The following is a 26,949-nucleotide window of genomic DNA, read 5'->3' as shown; positions in this document are numbered from 1 at the left end:
GACACCAGAGCTCAATTGAATGTGAAACCCAACGTTGCTTTACAAACCAAAAAGCTGCCCTTCTTCTGAGAAAAATATGCTTTGCTATGGGTTTTTTTTTTTTTTTTTTTTTTTTTTTGACGAGGAGAAAAATAAAAAATAAGAAAAGCTTTCAAAGCAAATATTCACTTGACAGTCATATGCAGGAAACAATAGAGTAACCGAACTTCTATGTTTTATTTAACAGGATGCTTAGACAAATGTGCTGGTGCTGGAGGAGATGATTTTCTTTAGCATCTGTTATAAAAAGGTTCAGTGCTAAAAAAGTTGACTTTTATGGCAGCAGCTGAATGTTTGAAACACACTAGCTCTCTGTGTCTTGGAGGAACGTGATGAAAAAAATTATTACATTAAATTTAAACACAAATCTACATTTTCCTTTTTTAGTACACTGATGGACCAAGATGAGTAACTATAACCAGTAACTGTCAAACTGTGATCAAGTTATCACTGAGTTTCCAAATCTGTCTTGAGTGAGCTGTATGCTCAGCGCTCGCTGGCGTCACATCATAGATCAGATTTTGACATTTAATGACAAGTTCGGAACATTTTGCTACATCAAACTTTAGGGACTGACAGTTCGTACCCACACCTACACCATTACTCACTCCCAGCATTTCATTCAATTTCCAATAAAGACAATGTCTCATCCATGATTCATTCTCTTCCTTTAACCTTCTGTTCTCAGTGCTTGTTGTTTGTTTGAATGACTATTTATGTGATGTTGTTTCGTTATTTCGGGCATGTCCAGTGAATCAGAGCACTCTGTCACGCCAGATAACGATGACTTAAACGTGGGTGCAGAGATTAATACCAAAATTTGTTGTGCTGCTCTGTGAGAAACTTTGATTTCAGTCCATCTGTAGTCTAAGACTTACTTCTGAAAGTTTGGAAAACTATTTTATAGCTTATCAGTCTGATCATCTGAAAGGTTTTTTTTGGGTTGAGATTTTTATTTGAACGGAGCTGTATTGGTTGTCATACTGGTTCCAAGGTTTTGCTTGGCCAGGTTTGTTCAGTCATGTCTGTCACATGGATTTTCAAGAATCTCGAGCTTAAGTGTCAATTCTGTGACACTGGGTGGGTGGAGAGATTCACCTGTCAGAGCACTGGGTAGGAGATTAGGTAAGGGAGGTTATGCGAGGACTAGGTTTGCTTTTTATAAATCTGTTTTTCATGAGATCATACTGACACACCAGTTATATAGTTGAAATGATTTGCCATTGTTTGAGATTATTTACATACTATAAATCCCGATTTATGAGTATATTTGACCTCTTAACAAATCTAGAAATACTGATTGAAGCCGGTTGATGCCTATCTTTGAGGCAGGACTCTGTGGAAATAGATCATATACTGTGTTGGTGCTGTTTAGTATACTTTCCTTTGAGATAAGTTGAACCATGTGAGTAGGGCAAATTGTTTTAATTTGGAGGAGAAGGCAATTTGATATTTTTTTTATCCTGTATTTACATGTGTTTTCTGTAAACAGGGGAAACAGAATCAAGGTGAAGGCTTTAAAAATCCTTTTTACCTTAGTGATTGTATTAATGATCTAAGCTGATTTATGTGCCTTTTCTTTATTATTTTTGTTATGGTATTCATAGCAATGTATTGACCTTTGTTTGTTTGTGGTACAAAATATCATCCATTCACCCATTCCTCCATCCATTCATTGACTAACTTCCCTCATTCAGTAAATGGTTGAATGGCTCTTGGATCCTTGTGTTTTGATGTGCATGCCAGCTAGAGGCTGTGTGGTCCAGTTATCCTCATCGTACCTAAACAGGCAATAGTAATCCAAATTCACATCACATGTCGGGTTTGGAGTATATATAATATATATATATATATATATATATATATATTATATGATACATAATCTTATCTTAACTAAATACATTAGTGAGCTACTGGACAATTTCCCAGAGGGACTCAATATTTTATCTATCTATCTATTTTATAAATCTATCTATAGACTTTTAAGAGGCTTTTTATGCGTTTTGCACTGAGATGTTCACATCTACTACAGCTGCAGTTACCAAAGACAAAAAATGTGAAGAAGTGCGAAAGTTCCCGATGGATTCATCACTAATTACATTCTTTGCATTATTTAGCATGTATAGCTCATGCTACATGTGTGCCGCTGTAAACTGTGTAACCCATAGCAATATGCTCGCCTATTTGCTGTCATTAAATTTTCATATGACTGGAGAGCTGGTTTCTTTTCATTTCTTCTTTTTCTTTCTTTCTTTCTTTCTTTCTTTCTTTCTTTCTTTCTTTCTTTCTTTCTTTCTGAGAAGCTCTCCTAGTTAAAGTCTTGGAACAGGGTACTGACCCCAAACTGTGATCATTTAATTAAACATAGTCACAAAAACTAAAGCAGGAACCAACTGTATCTGTTGCTACAGGTCTTCACATTCCAACACAAGAACTGGAATGAAACTGCTGACAACTAGTTAGCACTGTTGTTGTTCGGGATAGCTAACAGTCATAATACCTTGCTAAATATATGTAGTAATTTGATATTCATTACTGGACAAGTATCTCCAGCATTATAGAGGTTTTTCTCAGCAGACAAGCTGGTAGTTTGTCAAAAGCCTGGTTAGTTTCTACTCACTTGCAAAATACTCACAACTCATCATGAGGTTAAAATCAGCATTATATTGTCAGTATGGCCTACATATGCTTCAAGGGTAGATACACAACTATAAATTTGGGCACCCTCAATTTGTTGTGTTGGTTTTATAGATTGCTGTAAACTGTGTTAACTCAGTGTGTTAACTCATTGTGTTAACTCTGTCTTCATTGTAAACTGTAGTGACCCCAACACACTGGTAAGCCTCAGCAGCAGGAGTGGGGGGAAAAACTCACATAGACATTGACATTAGCTTCTCATTGCCACTTGATTACACCTCAAAACATAAAATAGCCTCGCACATGATGCATCATTGATTTGCTCCACCTGAACATTTAGGATTTACATTTGAAGTACAGCTTGTTAGAAAGCTACACTGCTCTGTCCCCCTGTAGATTCCTTGTCCATAGGTGGAAATCACCCCCACCCACCCAGCCTTCATCCTGATCACTTCCTTGAGGGCCTGCTGAATTTTTCTTCCCTTTATTCTTTTAAAGTCTGCTTTAATATTAATCCACTCTCTTTGTCTCATATACACACATACTAGGCCTCTGATTTGTTTCTCTTTTATTTAAAATGCTTGTTTATTTCCCTGTAATGCTGCCTGTGACAAATTGGTTAAAATGCTTAATAATTTCAATTGATGTCATCTAATTTGATTGTTTTTATTGCTGCAGGCCTTGTCTGTATTAAACTGCCTACCATCTCCTGTAAACATTAGAGCTGAGTGTACATCTACTGTGCTGCTCAAAAGGCACCGTGGAGGCCTAACAGCCCTGAGGAAGAAGAGGAAATGAAGGCTACTCAGATGAAACAGGTTTTATGATGTGCGAGTCCCTTGCACATAACCATACTCTCTTGTGTGCATTCGATCACATTTAAAGAGTTTTTTTTTCTCCTCATGTTATCTGGCCCGGAGGAATGGCTATGGCCTCATTCTTTTCATCCAGCATCACAGTGACTTTTCCTGCATTTCTAAAACAAAACACTCCCCTCTCCCACTGCTCACCATTCTTGATAGATAATGATGTAACAATTCTCCATGACAAGTGCTAGTCTTAAACACAAACTGAAAGCTTCTTAATCTTACATGATGTATTTGCGTACAATCATGCTGGGACATAACACACTTTCGTAGACATTACTGTGGCCTACACAGTATTTGTGTGATAATTTGAACAGAGACACAGACTGTGTTTCACGTTTAGTAAAGTGTGTTATAATGACTAGGAAAAAAATGTGTGGGTGTTTTATTGTGAAACCAGGGGAGACCTGGTCCAATGAACCCAATTAGAAATAATTAAATGAACTGATGTAGATCTGGGCTCCATCTCACTGATCTAATGGTATCTCTTACCCCGACTGTACAAAGAGAATAAGCTTGCAAACAAGATTATTTTCATTGGTCACAAAACTATTCAGAGGTGAATTGAACAATATGATGATAAGAAGATTTTAAAACAATAATAGCCTATAGCTGTTATTTGTTTTCTTAGCCAGTCTGGCAGCAGGTGCATGTTAGTGCAGGAGTGTGTGCATGTGAGTCCCTCCCTGTTTAACTGTTGGCTCTCCCCACATTTATAAACACACAGGGACCTCCCACACACAGCGTTCAAGTGAAACAACGGCAAGAATTTCCTCCACTGAAGAAACCACTTTTTTATCTAAAAAGGCCTCTGACAGAGAAAGAGATAGGACCAGAGCACGGGCAAACTGGCCATGGGGACTACCGGCTCAAATCATCAAATCAAAACATCTGTAAAGTTTTTAATTGTTTTTACCGGCTCCATCAGTGTCTTTACCGGCTCCGTCGGTGTCATTCGTCTGTCCAGTCCCAGTAGATAAGTCTGAAGGTTGAATTTCTTTCCCAGTCCAACTGTGGAGCCAATACAGGTCTGGCTTTACTGAAATGAAGAGACTTACAGCTTCCTAAGGCTTCAGCTTGACCCGGAAATGGCTCTTCACTCTTCTCCTCCATTCCTAAGTAACTTTATGGGTACATGATCTTACATGTCTGTTTTCACTGGTAACTGGCTGCAGTAGGGATTGTAACATGCTGTTAACGATACTATGAATTTGTCCGCCAAATGTTGCTGTCGCTAGCTGTCTCACTGTCAGTATTGCTGCGGAGCATATCATGGCAATGCTTGCACGGGCTAATGGTTGTGGCTGGATTGTTTTTGGTTGGCTCTTGTAACTGCAGATTGACTCTATTCGGTTGTGCTTTGTGTTTCTCTTGGGGACAGGAAAATCATTATGTCCGTGCTTCAGATGGTGTGTATTTCCATGCTGTTCATTTTTACCATAAAAACTTTACTGTTTTTTGTTGTCGTTTCATTACTGGAGATAAATATCATTCTAATCAGATTGTACTGTTTAAAAAACACTAGACTGGTCCTCACAAGCCTCAGGAATAGAACTCAGTTTTATTTAGAAATGTATCCAACTAAATTCTACCCCAGTATATTACATTTCTTCTCAAATGTAGAACTACTGTTCATCAGACCAGATACAGCATGAGTGAATACTGAACCTGGGAAAACTGCAGTACAGTGGTTTACACCATATTAATGGGATGAATTTAAAAACACTTGCCATACTTAGGTGTCTCTCACAAATAAGATTGATCTAATTTAGATCTGTTAAACAAAGATTATAATATATGTTAGTGGGGTTCTCATGAGTGTAGAGTACAAATTACAACGAGTGTTGAAACAAGTAATCATGTTCTTTACTTAAGTAAAAGCAGCAATACAACCATCTAAAAATACTCAGTTAGGAGTGGAGGTTTATTCCTGAAAAGTGGTTCCTGTGACTAATCTGAGTGGTAGTCAGAAGATTAACATGGTAAGCAGAAAAAAAGCACAGTTACATACACAAATCAATGTTCCTCTATTTTTTCTGGCATTCTTGAAATAACACTTTGGGAATGATGGATTTAATCTTTAACAGTGCATTGAATTTTTATATGTAAAATCTTAATCTGAAATGTAACATGTAAACAGTGGAGTAAATGTAGTGGAGCAGAGGTATAAAGTATAAAAAATGTGCCCAGGTAGGCTACAGGTCTTGAGTAAATGTACTTAGTTATTTTTCCACAACTGATGAGAGGGAGAAACAGACACAGAGAGAGAAGTGGTGGGTTCAGCACTATTTCAGCACTGGACAGCTCCCGTCAAATCCGTCGTCCAGGCAGAACAGAGCCGAGCAGAGCCGAGCAGAGCCGAGCAGAGCAGCGCGGCTGTGGCAGACATGATCCAATCAGTCTCTCCCTGGCTCTGACCCTGCGTGGCAGGCAGCTCTGTGGGCACAGTCTAATCACTGTGCTGCTGAACCTGCAGCGGTCTCACACGCTACCCGAGGGGGGAAAGCGTCACTTTTCAGCAAATGCTTAACCCCTTGCCTGCTGCTGTGGGGTGGGGTGGGGGAGGGGTGGGGGGGGGGGGGGGGGGCTGCAGAAAGGAGCGAAAACCCAACATGTCTCTTAGCAACCATTCCACAGAGCTATAGATTCAGCTATAGATCAATCCTGTCTTGTGTGCAGAGGTCGCCTATGGCTCGCTCTTTTCTCATGAGAACTTGCAGACTCTTCATTGTTTGCTGATGCAGGTGGATAGAAATCCCTGTGTTGTCCTCCTAAAAAGACACCAATTTCACAGGATTGATTAAACTTACATGTTGATTTCATCGTATAGGAAAATGTTTCACTTAGGCCCATACTACAAAGCACAGTAAGGTCCAATATAAAAGCATGAAGAGGATGCTTTTGTCGTCCGGGGAGCTTTTGTTTTTGTTCCCATTTCCTCCTCTAAAAAGCGACCACACATTGTGACACTGCCACTGATTCAGATGTTTTCAATGAACAGGAAATACTTCCTTTAGTGGCGAAGAGGCATGTTGCATTACATCATGCGGTCCTCTCCTGCATATTTGGGGGGGGGGGGGCGGGCTTCAATCGAGACACTAGATGGCAACCACGTTGAGAGGGAGAGACGGCGAGTGTGTATGTAAGAGAGGAGGGGGAGAGAGGAGAGGTGGCGGCGGAGGGGTGAGCGAATTACGTCGGCGTGGGACAGTGGAGGGACGGTCTGCCGATGGCACGCAGCTTGCAGCTGGAGGAGAGCTGCAGAGAGGGGAGCCAGATGAACGGCGGGGAGTGGGATTAATGCACAGGTAAAAAAAAACAAAACAAAACAAAACAAAAAAAAACAAAAACTGGTCGACCACAGTTGGACGCGCGGGATACAGACTGAACTGACTGAAGTTGTAGATCAGGTTATTATTGCCAGGTGAGAAGAGATTCTGCAGCGGAGGGCGAGCGAGGAAAGATGTGCTGCGTACGTGGCGCCACTGGTGCGCGATCTGGGGACAGAGCGAGCGACGGCCACGCACTGACACCCCGCTTTTAGATGGCTCCAACATTTGGGGTGCAAAACAGGTGTCAGGGAAGTGTCGTCACGAACCCCGGAAGCCGGAGGAGGTGGGAACATCAGAGAGAAAGATGGCAGCGAAATCCGATGGTCGCGGGGTCGTCACCGGTTTCGCTCAGCTGCACAACCTGGACGAGGTGGTGGGGACGGGAGAGGACGACACCCGGAACGGCAGCTCATTCCACATCTGCCACTGCTGCAACACCTCGTCGTGCTACTGGGGCTGCCGGAGCGCCTGCCTGCATTACCTCCGGGGGAAGGGGAAGGCGAAGGGGAAAGATGCGGCGCGGCCACCGCAGGAGGAGCGCCTCTGGCTGGACTGCCTGTGGATCATCCTGGCACTGCTGGTCTTCTTCTGGGACGTTGGGACCGATTTGTGGCTGGCCATCGACTATTACCACAAGCAGGACTTCCTGTGGTCAGGCCTGACCCTGTTCTTCGTGCTGGTGCCCTCGGTTCTGGTCCAGATCCTGAGCTTCAGGTGGTTTGTGCAGGATTACACTGGGGGCGGACTGGGCTCCGTGGAGGGGCTGAGTAGTCGTAGAGCTACAGCCTGTCTGCAAAGAGACAGGTGCTGCCGCCTCTCTGTCTGGGTCTGGCAGACTGTCATACACATCTTTCAGATGGGACAAGTGTGGAGGTAAGACAAACTTAAAGTTCAGCCCTTAACAGGATCAGTTAACCCCCCCAAAAAAGCACAGTGTTTCCAGCTCCTCTCACTCCATCCATCCACTCAGCCTCTTCTAACCTCTTCTTGGCTGTCACCTGGTATAACCCGTTGTTGTGTACATGACCGGGTTGAAAATCAGGACCGTGGTGATGCCATTACGCTCGCCTCACAGTATCCACTCCTTTGCCCGTGTTTGCATATCACACACACACACACACACACACACACACACACACACACACGCACGCACGCACGCACGCACGCACGCACAAACACACACACACACACACACACACACACGTATGTATATGCTCTCAGCCAAATGTGTCCACACCAAACAGCCACAGCTGCACAGAAAATGCACCGCTGAGATTATTTCATCACAGTGCGCCATTGCGCTTGTTGGGGAGGGAAGAGGGCTATTTGTTCAAAGAGGGACAGGTAGCCCAGTGGCCGAGAGATCATGTGGGTGTTTGTGTGTGTGTGTGTGTGTGTGTGTGTGTGTGTGTGTGTGTGTGTGTGTGTGTGTGTGTGTCTGTCAGGCGCGCCGCTCATATCACAGCGCATCACAGTGCACACTGTCGCCTCGATTCACCCTCTCTCCCTCCCCGCATCAAATACTCCAACTCTGCAACCAGAGGCCAGGCGAGCATCTGTTTTCATGGCTCACAAAACTACATCTTCCCCCCACAGACATGATGTCATCGATCGCTCTGCGACGCTCGACGTGTTTGGTCCCCAAATCCGCTTTCTGGCCGTGCACATTGGTGCGTCGGGGGGGGACCGCGGGGGATACTGAAGGTGTACGTCTCTGCGCGTAATCTGTGACATGAAGCGGCTACAGTAGTAAAATGTGACACCGGTGCGCGCTGCTTATCTCCTCCATTTAGACTGTTCAGTCGGCGCTTCTGAGCAGCGAGTTGTTTTTGGTGCAGACAGACGCAGTGGCTGGCATTTAATGGAAAAAAAAAAGTAATGCATGACGGCTGCTCTGAGGAGGACTGCCAGCGGCTGAAAAATGTAAAGCAGCAGACTCAGTGGAAGGGGTCAAAAAAAAAAATCCCATCCTGTCTCTCAGGTTGACCAATAGTGTTGAGTATTTGTGTTTGACAGCTCATCATACAAATGGATTTTCTAAGTCATGATTGTGTTGTAGTCTAATACAGGGCGACGTTTGTGCTACAGGGTAAATTACTCACTTGCTGACTCTTAGAGTAAAATCTGAGCCGAAACTCACTGACCTTTTGGGAAAAAAAGAAATTGCCACAGGCTTTAAATGAGATACCTTCTCGTCCAGTTTCATCTCACAGTTTAGGCTAAAAATAAGTCCCATTTCCTTTGTATGTGCTTGAAAAGAGCTTCACTCTTATGTTCAAGTTAAATTTAGTGCATGTTGTTGCATCTCCTGTCAAAATGGGTCTTCCCAGACTGAGACAGAACACTGTTCATTCCTCATCAGACTCATTTTGAGCTTCACCTTAAGGCCGGTGTATTGATCAGCTGCAGTTGTCTGGGCTAAGGTTTATTTACTCCAGTGCATGGAGGGCGCTATTAAGTGGCACCCAGTCAAAGTCACTGGTTGTGTTGGTGGTTATAGTCATTCGTATATGTTAAAGTCAACTCCCGTAATCTCCGGTCTGTTGCACAAGCAAGAGACGGCTATCTGAGGTGGACACTGGACAGGGTGCACCAGTGTCAGGGAAAGAAAACTGCACGTGAGTCACATGACGTGTAACAAGTACATTAGATGTTTGGTCATGTCTTGCAGCATTGCTGTATGCATAATGTACTTTGTCTCCACCAGTGTTGCTGTTGTGTAACGGTTCTACTGCCTTGTGTAGATAAATATTAATATAGACCCAATTTGAAATGGCAGGAAAAGTATAGGTGTAAATGCTATAATTATGGTGTATTTCATTTAGGTATGTTTTTTGGGTCACTTGCTTGGCATATTGGGACACTTAAAATGGAACTGAGCCATCATTCATCTTTCTAGTCACAGTTGTGCTCTTCCTGCTGCAAAAAGGCCTATTGTGTCTACGTTATGTAGGAGGGTGGCTTAGAAATTTGGAATAGTTCAACATTTTTGGAAATATGCTTATTTGCTTTGTGGCCACATGTTTTCATATCTGTTTGGGAAATATAAGGCTACAGTCAGCAGCTGATTAGCTTAGCGTAGCACAAAGACTGGAAACAAGGGTAAACAGCTCGCCCGGCTCTGTCCAAAAAAAATCAGCCTATAGCAGCACATCTAAAGCTTACTAATTAATACATTATATTTTGTTTGTTTAATCAGTGCAAAAACTGAAGTGTAAAAACAACAATTTGTGGTTTTACAGGGTTGCTGGTGGGGAGCAGTGATAACTGGATTCTCTGCTGGTTGCCTGGCAACTGTTCCAATAACCCCTGCCACGTGACCTCCCACAAAATATGGACATTATATTTTTGTCAGGAATAGCTGTTATGGACATTCATGTCTGTGTCACATGGTAGGTGTGAGCATTTTAGGGGGTCATGACATGCCTTTTGTATTTTTTAAACTAGACCTTTATTTGATTTTAATAAACAACCTTAGGAGGAGTAAGTAGTACAGCCGGACTTTCCTTCTACCCACAGTGATAGATGTTTTAGGGACAACAGGTCATACAAGGTTACAATATTTGCACGAACTTTAGTTTTCACTTGCTTCAGATTTACAGATACAGTAGTAAAAACTGACCTTAGATGAACAAAACTAAATTTAAATAAAAATAGAAACTAGAGCACCGAAACTTGCTTATAAGGAACTCAAGGAAACATAATGTGTTGGTGTGTATGTTGTGACAGCACAAAGCCTGGGGCAAGGGATCATTGTCGGGCCACTGTTTCCCTTCGGACATGATCCGCCTGGCTGCTGGTTCGGGGTTGAGGGTCAAAAGCTGCTCTTGTCAGCTTAGTGAGAGTTCACAACCTAAGACCCACAGGGCTAAAACTTGATATGGAGATTATTAGCCACAGTGAGAGGCCACCCTGCCAATAGGTAGCATATGTTAACATATTACAATGTATTGTGGGGCATGAATATATATTAAACAGTGTATTGGGACTTGCTCACTTGAGATTATTTTAATTGCGCAACATATGAACTTTTCCTATCATGTGTTTTGGTATCATATGGGGAATAAATGATAATTTTCCATGAACAGTTTTCAAAGTAGCTATCATGGCTATTCTTGGGCATTCTTAACAAGATACTGCATTATCGGTGTGTGGAATATTTTGCCTTCATTAATATGAGAAAACAAGTTGAGGTGCTGACAGGAGTCAGAAAACACTGCCTCATCATGTCTCATTACTCACTTCTATTTTCAATTCTACTTTCAATTAGCTGCTCTCCCCCGTGCACCTGAGGACTGAGCTGATGACAGAATCACCAAGCTTGTTTTGCAGTTATCTCTGTGTTAATTGTTGACAGAACGGAGAGGGTTCCTCTCCCATCTGTAATTCCACTATGTCGCTGGCTCTCCACAGCTCTTTCATGTCCTTCCTCCCTGTGAATCACTGGCACTGCCGACGGTGTCTCCTTAAGCTTTAGAGATTCTGCTCACATACGCTCAGGCACACAGTGGATCACACATACACGGAGGTCTCCTGGCAGTGCGATGGACAGCTTAATCAGTGTAAACCCAAATTAGTGCCTGACTGAGGGAGAACTGCATCCATCTCCTCCCCCTGAGGAAAGTTTTAGAAGCTCTTTTTTGTCGGGAAATCCCAGCAGAATTGGATGGGGTGTTGTCCTCTTCTTTCCTTTTTAATTCCTTATAGCTGGGTGAAAATTTTGTGTAACAGGCAATTTTTAGTAGCTTCCCACAAACCGAGCAAAATTTCAGGACTCCAGTGCCAGTTACTAACAACTGGGCAGTGAGCATTCAACATGTGGCTTTTGTATTTTCTTACATTTCTCTGAATTAAAAACAAAGGGTGCTATGTGCTGCATTTTTTTTTTAGCAAACTCTAAATAAATGCAGTACTTAAATACTTCAACATGGTTCAACTGTCACATATTTTAATTGGACAGTCAGTGCACTGATATTACAGAGAAGTACTGCATCTGAGAAAAAGGCTGAATAATAGCTTGTGTCACCCCGGAGGGAGCTTCTCAGGTTTTGGAAAACTTAACCTTGATGATGTCATCAGGGTTATCTTGGCTTGGGCCTAAGAAATAGGAGTGGCAAATGTAGGATCCGGCATTTTATGGAGCTTGACCAATATTAGAGACCAAAGGTCCAGATATCCTGGCCTCTGCTGCTTCAAGTTCAGAGTTGTCTGTTGTGAGTCCACCAGCTTTGTGGAAGTGGAATAATAAATCAACACCCAAACACCTAATAATCATAATCCCATCAACATGTACAGTGGCTAATCTAAAACATCCATGACCCCTGAACCTTTTAAACCCTGTTGCCTGATTTCAGCCTGGACCTCTAGAACCATTTACACATTATCTGGGCAGCTATATAAAGTTTAAAGGTAGTGCATTTTAAAGCTGGTCAGTGGCCAGCTGTTTATGTAGAAAACAATTCTTTGCAGGGATCTGTCTGTGGTGGTCAATGTTAGTTTTCTCAGTTCTCATATAGGTTTTAGTCACCACTACAGACATTTGAAAGATGATTTGAAAGATGGAGTATTTGTCCAGTTGATGTGGAGCTGTCCCTCCTGAAATCACTGCTCTGTTCTTGTTCATCTTTGTGGGAGCTGTCCAGTGCTGAAATCCTGACTTGCATTTTCTTAAAGCATTTTCTTGTTTTGTTTTGTTTTTTTTTTAATTCATGCAGCCTTGAACCAAATGAACCCCACTGAGTGTTATAGAGAGTGTATACATGAGAATGTTTATTGATTTGTAGCATCTCACTGGGTGTTATACACTCTCCCTGGCAAATACAGCACTGTGCTGCACAGTGTTCTAACCTCAGTGAAGACGATATCCAGAAGACGTGTCATGCTGATATCCTAAATGATATTCGTTTTAATATTGTATTGAGTGCACATTCAGGCACCTGCTGAATATAGTGAGAAGTGGAACAGACTGTGGACATTATACATAGGGTCAGTTCTTGACAGTGCACTCAGCTGCAGTGCACAGTGCTGAAATGTTGGCCTGCTGAATTTGATGTATGGTGTATGCAAGTTTTTCCTGTTGGCGTTCATGATGTTGCATTGCGTCCATGAGAATCAGTGTGTGTGTGGGTTGTAGCACTAATTGATTGACAGTGTATAAAAACATGAAATATAGCAGCTCAGTTTAGTTTTTGTAAGTGTGTTACTGAGATTCTACATTCATCTTCGCTATCAGGGAATTCTCCGGTTCTGCATGAGCCAAAGATGCAGGGACACCCCCTTGCAACTGTGCAATATGCTTTGATACCATAAATCTGGTGCTTGGATTACGCTCCAGTCCAGAACAAGAGTGGGCTTTCCATCAAGTAACATGAAAAACTGCCTCATGGTTGACATCTGCCTGTGTTTCCTAGCCTGGTAAATATTAATACAGACTGGGAAGGAGTCGACAAAAGCCCCTCTTGGCTGGCTGGGCTGCTTGTAGTTGCCAAAAAAGGTTTGTACATGCAGCGAAGCGAGACATTGAGATGATACAATGCAACCAGCTGCCCTGTCAAGGAAAAAAAAACAGCTGAGGAGGTAAAAGAGGGAAAAGATGAAGGCTTTGAGAAATTGGTGACAATCCATAAAATTTTCTATTGAGAGTTAAAAATGGTGAAAGACGGGAACATCTTGTTCCCTCCTCAGTGGAGGCACTGGAGTATTTTTGAAGTGAAAGAAGCAACTAATAGGTGGTTGGCTGTTACTGGGCTGCTTATTCAGTTTGCTTGCAGTATAAATAAATATGAGACTCACATAAAAAAAAATCCAATAGTTCCGTTGTTGTAAAGGCATATGAAAAAAATATTGTTTTAATGTTGGAACACCTCATTTTATAAGATAAAAAACTGGTTAAAATACAGAGAATACCATTCCCTCAAATGCATATTTTTCTACAAAGAACAAAAGATGAGAAGAGCACAGAAAATACTTGTCTTTATTAGGGTACACATCTGTTGTGTGTTATTTACAGACAGCACATTAAACTTCCCGTGCTGCTCTGGAACATATCAGCGTAACGCTACTCATTTTCTCATTAGTACTAATAACAGGGGGCAAACCTTTAAAGCCAGCGCTCCGAGAAAACCCCCAATTATGTGACAAAGGATCCTATCTGAATGCAAGACAAGGAAAAGCCGGCTTTCTTGGGAACCTATCGCAGCTGGGGGTAAAGAGCCAGAAAGCCATAAATAACACAGAAATATGAGCTTCGGTTATTCAAATGGCAGAAGAAGAGAGAGGGATCTGAAAAACTGACTCAGTAGCTGTTTTGGTTCATTGTGATTAGGATTTGAATCGAAGCTAATTGTTTGAATGTTTCTTCTTTAAAAGACAAAGTCGATGTAAAAAAAAAAGTTTTAGCTGAATGTTGCTGGTGACCTTACCTGTGTCTGTGAGAAGCTAACATGCATTCCCATTTCTACAGGCGGTAACACTCTCTGTTACTGCAGAGAGCTCTTAAGTTCAGTTCAGGGTGAATGAATGGGTATAAAGAGCCCGTGATGATGCTTGATTTAACCGCCTCAGGCCTGCCTCCTGAGCAAAACAATATTTTGTAGTAGAAGCCTGAAGGCCCTGATGTTGCATCCTTGCTGCCTCACTGGTCAACAGACAGAGACAGTCTGGCACTCATGAAGGAATATTAAGCACACGGGCAGATGGGTTACCAGACAGACATTTGTATGCAGATCACATACATATGTGTACGCGCACATACACAAAACGCACCTCAGGGGAGTAGAGGCGAGCTCTTTTTTATATACCTCCTTATATGCAGTCTCACATCGCGGCCGCTTCCTCGCTCACGGGGACACAGAAACACACACCTTGGCAGAATTACACATCTCCATGTCCTGTTTTTTTAGGCACTTAGATCAGAGGGAGGTGGTGCAGCCAATAGACAATGAAGTCCTCCCACTGTCCCCTGGCTCTCTCCTTTTATGAGAAGTCATCTCCTGTACTCTTACCCTAGGAGCACAGAGAAACCAGTCTGACTCTTATTTTATGTTTTTATAATCATCAGAATTGAGTGCTTTAGTTACTGTCTATTTAACAGTGGGATCAATTCAGGATAAGTCTGTTGATTTTCTTTAGTTTTCGTTGTCAAAGAAATCCAACAACAAAAGCAAAACCAACAATTAATTAATCCTACTGTCAAGTATTACCTGTGTAGCTAAAGCCTGTGTTGTCCAAAAACTATTAAAAACACATCAGTTAGCTACACACCGATGCACTGGGTGACATGTTCCTTCATCACGCTGAGCACAGGCACTGTGGTTTATTTTGAGTTGATCCCACAAACACCTTCCTGCCAGAAATATTCACAAGAGCCCTAATTATGTATTAAACTGCAGCTGAAAGTAGTATCCAAGAAATGTGCTATTTGCCCATGTTTGAGTAACGTTTGATAAAAGCTGCTGTACAATAAAGTGTCATTTTTAAAAAAAGAAACTGTATATTCATGACCCATCTTCATCTTCATCCAAACCAATGGGCTTGTGAGTGCTCAGAAAGGACTAGAAAGTCAGAAAGTATCGAGAGTCTGACAAACAAATAGTTGGTTTTGGTCTTTTAATGGGATTCGTGGACAGTAAGAAAAATATTGTGAAGCCAGCCTTATCCTTGAAATTTGATTAAACACACACTCGCCAGATTCAGAGTATTTTTCTAATATGCTTCTGTGTATGCTAACATGTTTACACTCTTCTTTTCTGCTTGCTACAGTTGCAGCTTACATGCTTGTGGAACTTGGCTCATGAAGATGTAGGATTTATAGACTTTGAAGTCTGTTGTTTGTTTAATGTGGTGTGTGCCTCGTTCTGTTTGGCAGTTATATTGGCTGCATCAGTTCAATTCTCAATCCTCCCTACAACTGTCTATTGTTCCCATTCTCCTCTAAACAAAACTCTAAATCTGCCCTGTTGCCACTTCACAACAAACAGACTGTGCATGTTGTGTGATGTATATTTTTCCACATTACTGGTTATTCTACTCAGAGGATATCCAGTGAGTTAAAATGCACACACACAAAGGCTATTTTTCATCTGGAGTCCCCAGCCTAATAGTTACATTCCTAATATGTATTTATGCCCCCCTTTCTCCTGAAATAGGTAAGGCCCACACTTCTAGATGCACTATCTGAGATCATCATGTGTTCTCCCCATACACTCTCTCTATCCATTAGTGCTCCTCATAAGCTCAAGCCACCACATTACCATCTGTCCTCCCTGGGAAGTTAACATATGTTTTTATTTTTATCCCTACCTATCATTTACACCTATTAATGTTCTTAGGCTCCTCATAAGCCTTTTATCCCCCTCCATCCATCTTGGAAGGAGACACCACACTGTGTGCTCCTCTGTCTTATCCTCTCCTTATTTGCCATAGTTAGAGGCTCCCTACACTGTGTGCTCAAAAGCTGTGTCCCTTACCACTAGTTAAAGTCATCATGGTAGCTCCCTCCCCTCCATCTTTCTCTTTATGTCTATGCCTCCCTCCCTGTGTTGCCTTCACATAAAGCTGCATTTGACCTCCATTTCTGTCAAGGAAACTGGAGCATCTGGCTCCTACCCCGTTACAACTCGACACCTCCTCCCTCCCTGCTTCCCTTATCCTGCCATACCACCCATCTTTTAGTCCCTACAGGGCCCATTTTCAGACCTCCCACGTTTTGCCTTTAGTTCTTCACTTCTGCTCCCTTTTTCTGACAAAATGTTTCATTTCTGCAGGAAACTGTTACACCTTGGTTCATGAGTCAACTTGTGGCTTAATGGCTCTCTTCTCACACTGCATTTATACTGTTGAAAAGACTGCAGACAATAGAGCCAATCAATACAAAACGTTTCAAAAAGGGAGCGGTTATAACCAACATCTGAAGGGTCTTTAAAGGTGCATTAAAATAATATTTTGACGTTACCACCTGTTACACCTCACACCTGTATCATGAAAAGATTACTAATACTTCAAATCCCACTGAGAATCAATAACCAACTATGCCGTGTTGTACAGTTTTCAGTCACTTTTCAGCTCAACTCCAAACAATATTGGTTCCCATACAGCTGTGGAAAGATCCATTCAACAAGTGACTGGTGAAGAAAGTCGAACATCAAGCCAAGAAGAATCAGATATTTCGGTCTCTCAGGACCCACAACCAAGGATAAAATTAGAGTCAATACTAAACTTAAGTACAATGATAATGACTTTATTTAGGTAAATGCAAATGAAAATGCACAAGATCATCAAAACAAACAATGAGGATTAGGTAGCTGGACAAAGGACTCAAACTGGAGGAACTGAAGCTCTGTTTCTGCTGGATGTGTAAAAAGCAAATTGCTTGCTAACAGGGTAGGCAGCCATAAGCTGTGGGTTATTCTGACCTTTAGCTGTCAAAAGTTGCTCAGTTGTCTAACCTGGGTGGTAGAGGGGGTAAAAGGGGTTAAAGCACTCATCCGCCACTACAGAGAGCCCTTACAATTCCTTTACCACTTTATCGCAAAGAGTCTGTAGAGTTTGCAGGTGGGAAGCCAGTGAGGGATCTATTACTTGTCATTGCAGTGTTGTCAGTACACCTGTGTTGAGGGTTGTGGGATCTTTTGAAGCATAGACCTCTACATGCATGCATTACACCCTTCTGACAAAGCTCCTTGCCCCTTGCTGTTGGGTGAAAAGAAATGGCTGGCCATCCCATAGAGGTAGATAATGTCAGAATTGATAAAAAAAAAGATACATTTTTACTAATATTGTATATTTTGTTGCACCTGAGGACACTTGAGAGTAATTCAGTCCACAGGACCACCATGCTCTCCCCATGCCAATGAAAAAAATGTCAGTCTAACAATTCATTGCATAGTAACAGCCATGTTTTAGCATTATACCATACACCACACCATATCAGACAGATAAAACCTGGTAACACTTTATTTTAACCCCAGTAGTTAGCCTTAGTTTTAACAAACCATAATATAGTCATAAGTGGATTTAAGTTTATCAACACAATGTAACATAGTTGTATACATCCAATCTAAATAAAAAGAACATCACTTACTTGCACTTTTATCAAAATCCTGATCTGATGAGTGTTGGCACACACACACACACACACACACACACACACACACACACAAACTTACACACACACTCTTCCCAGCTCTTTTTGATGCTGTTTGTGTTTTATTCATATCTGGGTTGTGTCTTGGAAGCTGCATCAGCAGTGCTCAGAGAAGACCACCATTGTTTGAGTCTAATCATGGTCGACGCTCCAGGCATCAGTTTGATAAACAGACAATCTCTGCTTATAAATAATTGAACAGCTCCGTTAGTTTTCTCTCACTCTCACAGAGTCTCACTTGCAGGCTTTCTCAGTCGTCTCTTCTCATTCTCGTATTTGCATGTTGGGACCCTGCTTAGTGAGCTGTTACACTCACTGAGAAATGAGGGATATGAAGATATGCTACGTGCAAAGTCAAAAGAGCACACTCCTTTCACAAAATCAGCGCTGTTGTGCAAAATATGGGCGCTATCTCAGCTCACTTAGGAGGGTGTCACCATGCTAATACGAGAATGAGGAGAAATGATGACAAAACCATGAAAACACTGTGACAGCGAGAGAGCTACAGTCAAATATACTTTTCCAGAAATCTGCGACTGCAGACATGCGAACAAAAGCACGCAACAGGTTAGTACAGCTGAAACATTTGGAAATCCCTTAGAAAAGAACACCAGAACATCTACCATAAGAGACAGTGTAATGAACAGTTTTTGCTGTATTATTTTTATTATTTGTTAGATTGGAAAGGTCAGATGGTCTTCAGCCCCCCTGCAACTCTCAAAAGGTTAAGTGGTATAGCTAATGGATGGGTGGATGGGTGGATGGATGGATGGATGGATGGTGGATGGATAGATGAATGGATGGATGGATGGATGAATGGAGGGATGGATAGATGAATGAATGGATGGATGGATGGATGGATGGATGGATGGATGGATGGTGGATGGATAGATGGAGTAGTCAGTTGGTCAATTACCTGCTGTACTGGTGAGTATTTGAATAAAGCAATGAGGTGTCTTACAGCAGGTTACAGGTCTTACAGCTACAAATTGAGTATATATTCCTTTAAAAAGTCACATATGAATTTAAATTATTCTTTGTCATTTAATATTAATACAGTTGTTTTGCATGTAGGAGTGTGTTTTACATGCAAAAAGACTATTCACACTTGTTAACTTAAAGAAGCTTTAAAGGAATAGTTTGACAATTTGTGAAATACACTGCTGTGATGTGGAGTTACATGGGAAATTGGCACCACTCTCATGTCTGTCTGTTCAAGATAAGGATTTTATTAGGCAGATTTTGTTACCTTTGGAGAGAGCTATCAGCTGAGCTAACTAAGCTACACTAAGCTAACTGTCGCCTGGCTCCAGCTTGATATGTAGCATACAGTCATGAATGTGGTCTCAATTTTCTCATCTAACTCTATATGCAAATAAGCACATTTCAGACTTTCAAACATGTCAAACTCTTCCTTTAAAGATATTACATTTTGTCACATTTATACAATATATGTAAACTAACATACGTTTTGGGTTTTCACATGGGACATTTCCTGTAAGAAGAATCTGATCTGGCCCACATAGTGTTGGGGCCTCTTCATATTTAGGACAGCCTATATTCAGGCCTCCTGCTCAGCAGTCCATCACTCTCCTTCCTGTGTCCTTCCTCTCTTTTTCATGATTGTGGCTGGGTGGCTTTTTCTTCCTCCAGGTGACCGTGGCAAGTCAGGAGAGCTAAATTGGGTTCTTGAGGGGGACCTGTGACCATCACAGTAGAGAGGTCATCTGCTCAGGACTCCAGCAGTGATCAGTTAGATGTCACACATCACCACCTCTTCAGCCTGACAGGGATTGGGACCACACCAAGTGTGCTTCAGATGTTGAAACTTAGACCTATTTTCTTTGCTTCCTAGTTATTTTTTCGTTCTCTTCTCTGATTCTTGACCCTCCTCGTGACCCACTGTCTTTCTCTGTTTCTATTTGTATTTGCTCTCTCACTGCCTTTTATTTGCCACTTCTCCTCCCTCATCGCCTCCATCAGTCTTTTTCTCCTCCTCTTATCTCTTGCTTTGTGTCCGGTGCATCCTTGCTCCCTGTCTGTTTGCCATCAGAGTAGATTACATATTACCAGTAGCCTGTATGCTTCAGGCCCTGCAGGGTATTAAAATACATTGTGGTCAGTATGTTTGTATGTTCAGGCAAAAGCAACAAGAGCTCACTGATCTCACTCTTCTATCTTATATCATCTATTCCTCATATACTATACATACAGTACATACACAAGAACAGAAAAGTGTCATTTTCAGCCACCTGCCTCTCACTCACACTGTGCAAACGTGTGTGCATGCATGTATGTATGTATGCGATTGTGTGAGTGTGTTTGCAAATGCATATAAGAGGTGTTAATGCTCTTTTGCTTATGCTATGATAAGTGCTGAGAAGCCCTTGACGCATCTCATATGGTATGGTGTAAAAGATCTGATGCGTTGCCGTCAAGTTCTGCAGAAAAACATGGTGTAATATTTTTAATCAGATTATTACAGATTCATATCCTCTTCAGCAGAAGCTATTTTGAAAAACAAAGTGTGCAGCACTTTTAAAACACAAGTTATAGAATGTTGTACAGGAAGAAGAGGACAGTAGGAGATGAAAGAGCCTGATCATGTAATGCCCTGTATGTTTTTAGTAAAATTATAAAATCTTTCCTATAAGTGACAGAAAAACAATTGAGGGAGCAAAGGGGGAATCAAAAACTGGAGTGTGTGATCTGTGTCTTGTTTTTGTCAAAAGCCTTGCTGCAGAGATCTGGACTCGCTGGAGTAGAGATAGAGAAGATTTGAAGAGGCAGGTGAACAAAGGGTTTCATTAGTCCAGGAGTGATATAACAAAATAAATTAAAAACTGCTTCCAAATATTTAGGCTGAAGAAAGGATCAGATTTTTGCAATGTTCCTCACCTGAAAAACCAGAACTGTACCAGACATTTCACTGGGGCAGATCAGATTCTTATCTTTGATGCATAAGAAAATCTGTTTTGTTTGTTATTAATTGCACTGAGGCTGTTCAGGATTATGTTTGCCTTCAAAGAGTTATTGTGATTAGGAAAGATACAACTGTGTATCATCAGCATAAAAGTGATAACAGATATCACAGCGACAAACTACATAGCCAAGGGCCAGTGTGTGTACAGAGAACAGGAAAGGACCAAGAATTGAGCCTGGTGACACACCACATATTAATGGCTGATATTAACATGATAATTTATAAAGACAGAGAATGTTCAGTTTGTAGGATTTAAACCGCTCATATGTGGATCATATGTATATATTTATATATATATATATATATATATATACTTATAAATTGTGCATAATAACCACATGGATGTCTAGTATGCAAGGCATACTTATATACAGTATGACCCAATGTAACTCAATGGTCCAAGATGTGGTTCAACATTGTTCCACTTCATTCTTCCTCTGCAGTGGTTTCAGGATGAAATGGAGTCAGTGAGATATTTTCAGCCACCGTGTCTGAGTGGATTAGTCCAGTATTCCTTTAAGGGACATAATAGTTTAAAAACTACTGCTACTGTGACTCCCTTGCTTCCATATGGATCACAGGTTTGGAGGCAACAACAACAAGTACACCAGAGCTGTTGATGCTATTTACTTAACACATTCAGGTATTAGAAATTATCTAAAGGACACAAATGGAGCCAATGGTTTGCATCTATTTTTTTTGATTAAGTAAAGATTGGCTGTTATGTATTTATGATATTTCTGACACGCTTCATACCTGGGCAAGGACACAGAAACACAAACAGACAAGCAGACACAATCTCACTTACACAGATTATACTTTTTTTTTTTTTTTTGCTTACTCTGCCTCTTTCTCTCACCTACACATGCAGCATTCCTGATTAGCCATATGGCTAATTTACACATTTTTAACCTCATGAATAGTGACAGGCAAACACATTTCCTCACACTTCTCGTCTTTTTATAGTTGCCATTTTCAACCTGAAAATTGACGGCAACCCTGCTTTCTGTGTTTGCCTCCCCTCATATTTTGCAATAAATGGATTTATGCTCTGTGGAGTTTTATGTAGAATGCGACAAGATTAATGGGATGTTTAATCATGGAGCCTTTTGAAATAAGCTTAACATTTATCCGAGTGCTAGGCGAAAAAAATAAATAAATAAAAAGATGGCACGGGAATTCTTTTCGTCTGCACTGAGGAGAAAGGTCCTCAGCAATTCAGAATCAAGCAGCACTGTCAGATGTTTGCGTGTCTGTTTATTGATTTCTTTGGGACTTTTTTTGATATGTGTTTTCTGAGCAGGACTTTGAGGCTTTTCCCAAACCATTTATATCCAAGAGAGAGAGGAGGTTGTTTTTTTTTTGTCCTATCTGGCATTTTTCCCTCGCTGCCACAAGAGATTCTAGACTGGTCTATGTCTTTTTTGGCATGGCCGAGCTCTCCTCTTTCTCACCTCCCCACTGGGCACAAATCTCTGCTCTTTGAAGACAAGTGGATGGAACAAAACATGGAGCAATATGCAGCGCTGTCATGCACCACAAGCTGACAGCATACATAAAATCTGCACTGTGATCAGTTCATGCTCGTACGTGCAGTTGTACATTTGCACCGCGAGGATTTTCTACCCCAGTAATGAGATCTTTAGTCAGTGTCTCACCAAGCACTTACTGGAACAGAGACACGTGTACAGGGAGGGTGAGCTGGGAGTCCCTCACTGTTGCTCCTTTATTTTAGTCTACTCTCCCCTCAGAGTCGTGCGTTTAGCATAAACAGGGCAAAAGCTTCAGAACAACTCAAAGCATGAATCCTGGATGAGGTTTGGCTTGACAGATAAATTGAACCAACGTAAAGCAGCCATGTGCTTATTGAGGATATATGGACAAGAAACACCTGTGAAGTGTTGTGTTGTTAATTGGATGTATTTATGTAAAAATAATATTTTTTTCATATAAAAATGATAATATTTCACCTCCAAAAAAATTCTGTGTTTATCCAGCTATAGTTTTTAGATTACACATAGTGTCATTATTACACATAGTAACAGGCTCCTGAAGTTCCCATTTTACTTCATTTTACCATATAACCAAAAACAAACAAAACAAACTACCTGTTACTTTCTATTTCAGAGACAGTTTTGAAGTAAGAGGCTTTATTTTAGACAAAAATCCTGATATTAATCATTAATCATTATTTATTTATTCATTTATTGCTTTATGAGAAAATCATTCATTATATTCTTTAACACTTCCCTTTTGTGGGACTTTTGTGTCTTCAAAGAACATGTATTTTTTTTTTTTTTTGCATATTTGGAGTTGGACTTATTAAAGCATACATCAAATACATAGTTGCATTCATCTGTTCAGGGAGGCATTTTGGACAATTAGAACGTTTCACTTATAAAGGCTATAACCATGCGTTAACTGTGTTTCATTTAAACTGTTTAAGACAACTTGCAATTATATCGTTATATTACATACTGTACATTTTCACTACATGACTTCTAATGATGTCTGAATCATAATTTTTTGCCCATTATGGTTCCACCATCTGTATAGCTGCACATGCCTGATACATTGCTATACCAAGCCAAATGCTGTTAACGCTGTACAGTCATTTTTACACTTCAGCTGACTGTGTGTCTGCGTGTGACTGTGTGTGCATTCTGGTTTTTGTATTTGTATGTTCCCCTCCTGGATTTGGACTGTTGATGATGATTTGATGTGTCAGGTTTCATTTACACCTGTCCTTGCCAGAGACACTGTGAAATTAATTGAGCCAAAACATTAATTTGCTTAGGATTTCTCAGAATGTCCAATCAGTCATTAACATGCCTTACATCAAATCTTTTTTTTTTTCTAAATCTGTGTACAACAGAGAGAAAATATCAGAGCAGAACAAAATATTTGTGTTGCATGTGTGTGTTTGTGTGTGATTGAAGATGAGAAAGTTCAAAGATGGAAAGAGAACAAAGAGATCACAGGAAAATACTGCAGGGGAAGTTGATAATGAGGTTGTGAAGATGGTCTTTCTGCTGATTTTTGAGGGAGAATTTCCAAATTCATTTGTTCCTCAGTGAGAATTATTAAATAGATCATCTGGTAGTACAGTAATAATGGAATTAATTATTCGCTGCTGAACTCCCTGTACAGTTTTAATTAGCTCTTGCACAGCATCTGCCCATCAGAATTAGAAGTAACAATCTGACACTTCATTTTCCAAGTGTCAGAATTGCTGGTTAATTTATCATAGCTGTGTTGGTGGAGAGCAGACTGTATGATCTGTAAATAAAGCTGTTGCGATAAAGTTTCTGGATTTATAGACATTTTGTGCAGAGAAACCTTCATTTGGGATCTGTGGTGACCTTTTAAAACCATTAATCATACAAATTTCACTATGACTCTAAGATGAGTCCAAAAATTCAGTGAGACTCAATGAGGTTTGAATCATCCTCCCAGTCAGTTGTACCGAATCTTTACAGACTCAAAGAGTTGGAGGCTGGAGAGAACTGCCACTCCTGCCTCCATTCCCTCCTTTCTTTTGGCACCCTACACCAGTGCCTTGCATTTGTCTGTTGTGTACCTTGTTGTTTGTGTTTCCAAGTTGTGATGAGATGCCTCCGATAAAAGTGGGGGAGATAAAAGGTTTTAGAAGCAGAAGGCATCTTCCTCGTGGATTACTTTGTGTTGTGACTGAAAACTTCAAACCTTCTGAAATCTTCCCCTCACCAGTATAACATCAGTGACATGCCATTTTTAAACCTTGAATAGATACTGTGTATGAGGAGTCTTTGGTTATTTGATCACAGTGATGTCATCCTTTTTTTTGGAGTAGTCGGATGGATTACTGAACGGGCCTACTGGGAACAGGCCCAGTGGCCCAAGGAGTCAGGACCCTAATGGACCTGAGCCTCTGTATGTTAATATTTCTTGTTGAAAAGGCAATCAAACAACTACAAATGGATGTGAATCAGCCACAAAGAGACAAAACACAACCACAAAGAAATGCAAAATGAATGCAAATTGACAAGAAATACCCAGAGAGACACAAAACATCTACAAAAAAACTACAAAAAGAGATGCAAAAACTACAATGTATTGCATTTAGGTCTTGGCAAAATCTGATTGGTTTAAGTGAACACTGTAAACGCTCACAGTCAGCTGATTGAGTTTGGGTAAGAAACTAATCTAGATAAAGAACAAGCATTAAAATTAGTCTTCCTTATTTGAACTTTCATTAAGCTTAATTATCTCCCGTTCCCTTAAATTTCTACAATGGAAGAAGTACAGGCTTTACATATCCTCATCCACTGTGTTCGGCACAGTCAGATTAGTCATATTAAAATTATCATGTCTTATTGTGATGGACTTTCAAAGTTTCCTTATTTTATTTTCTGTTTTACATTGGCCTGTAGTCAGAAAGCTGAAATGTAGACATGTGTATTGAGAACTGTTCATGAGGTAATGCCCTGGTGCAAACTGTGACCTAGATTTATAGTGGAGTCCAGCACTGACCAGTCAGACCAATGCTGCTGTACAGTGGCAGCGCGCTGCTTTCATGTGAAACACACTCAGCTCCAGCCATGCGTGGAGAAATGAGGAGCCAAAAGCGCATCATTCTCTCTACCTCTCCGTCTCTCCCACTCTCTCTGCCCGTATTTTTCATCAAAATATATTTCAATAACAAGATATCAGTAGTTATTGAGGTAAGGGACACACACAAAGATTCTGTCAATGAGAAGCATTTTGATTTAGTATCGAGCCATATGAAAATAGGAGAAAGGACAGGATCCCATGAAATGGTGGTGGAAAAAACCTGCAAGTGGTTGATGGAAACTCTCAGTTCAATCTCCCTGAACGTCCTGGAGGTCATGGTGGTGATGGGGAAGTGGTGGGTTGCTCAAATGTAGGTCTGAAAGACCTCTTTCTTTTTGAAGAACTGCATCCGGTGACCAATTAGCTTGAGGAATACAGGCAGAAGGATTGTTCATTATGGTCAAAATGTAAGAATGTAAAGGGTGTTGATAGCGTGGGAAAGTGGAAGTGATGATGGAGAAGAGTTCAGCCACAGAGGAATAAAGGCAAAATGTGATAGAAGAATCGTCTTTATTAAACCTTCATCAAGGCTTCATTAGTTTATCTTAGTTTCTGACTAAGCTTTTATGTGGTTAAAAAGAACAAAGAACTGTCTACAAAGCTAAAGCTGGGCTCAGGTTACAAGACTTTTGGGCTGATTCAATCCTGATTCACCTCTCCCGACAGCTGGAGGAGAAATCTGGTCCTAGGCTTTGGTCGGTACCGATGTTGGGTATATATTATCTGGTAATGTGAGGGGTTCTTAAACCTCCCCAACTGCTTGCAGACTCATCAGGGCTGCCACAACGATATCAAACATGTTTGATATTTATAAAATCAGGATGTTTTTGCGATTATGATTATGTCACTTCCCGAGCAGCTGATGGTGTTGCCAAGCAACAGTAAACATTCTAGCCCTTGAGGCTAACACTAGCTGGCACATTACTGCTGACAGATATGAAAGCTGACAGTTAAAATCTCACCTCCAGTTCTCGCTGAAGAAACCTGTGTTGACCGCAACTCTCCAACCATTTCTTCCACCAGACTCGTTTGGCCTTCTGCTTTTCGGCAAGTTGTTGCACCACAGTCTCCATCTTGTTTACATCTGCTTCCGCCTGAGATCACATGAGATGAGCTCACATGAGGTGGCGAACTGCTCCCTGATTGCTCCCTCTGACACAATAATCTTAATGTCTGTAGTGTGTATTTTGCGCCATTGTAATTTATGCTAATTGTAATTTGCCCAAATCTTGTAGTGTGTGCATGTTTGAGATAAGTTTGCATGTGATGCAACCTTAATTGATGCATCACATGCATCAATTAAGATGCATGTGATTTTTTAAATTAATTAAGTTTTAAATTAAGATTTTAAAACTC

The 26,949-nt window shown here is 41.0% G+C and overlaps 2 protein-coding genes across 3 annotated transcripts in view; both read left to right on the top strand.

Annotated features, from left to right (window-relative positions):
* rps12 (ribosomal protein S12) overlaps window positions 1–26,949 on the top strand; it is a 177,963-nt gene that overhangs the window by 52,929 nt on the left and 98,085 nt on the right. The gene's annotated exons all lie outside the window — the stretch shown is intronic.
* The window catches only part of xkr6b (XK, Kell blood group complex subunit-related family, member 6b), a 50,085-nt gene continuing 29,887 nt past the window's right edge, over window positions 6,752–26,949 (top strand). The window contains exon 1 of the mRNA XM_071479096.1: window positions 6,752–7,747. Within this exon, the coding sequence (XP_071335197.1) occupies window positions 7,179–7,747 (569 nt within the window). The 5' untranslated portion in view covers window positions 6,752–7,178. The remainder of the gene's footprint in view (window positions 7,748–26,949) is intronic.

The sequence above is a fragment of the Trachinotus anak genome, unplaced genomic scaffold (assembly GCF_046630095.1).
Source record: "Trachinotus anak isolate AG129_WGS33_773 ecotype Australia unplaced genomic scaffold, CSIRO_AGI_Tana_v1 ptg000005l, whole genome shotgun sequence".
NCBI classification, from domain to species: domain Eukaryota; kingdom Metazoa; phylum Chordata; class Actinopteri; order Carangiformes; family Carangidae; genus Trachinotus; species Trachinotus anak.
The sequence above is the reverse complement of the archived record's forward strand: the minus strand, read 5'-3'. Positions and strand labels throughout refer to the sequence as shown.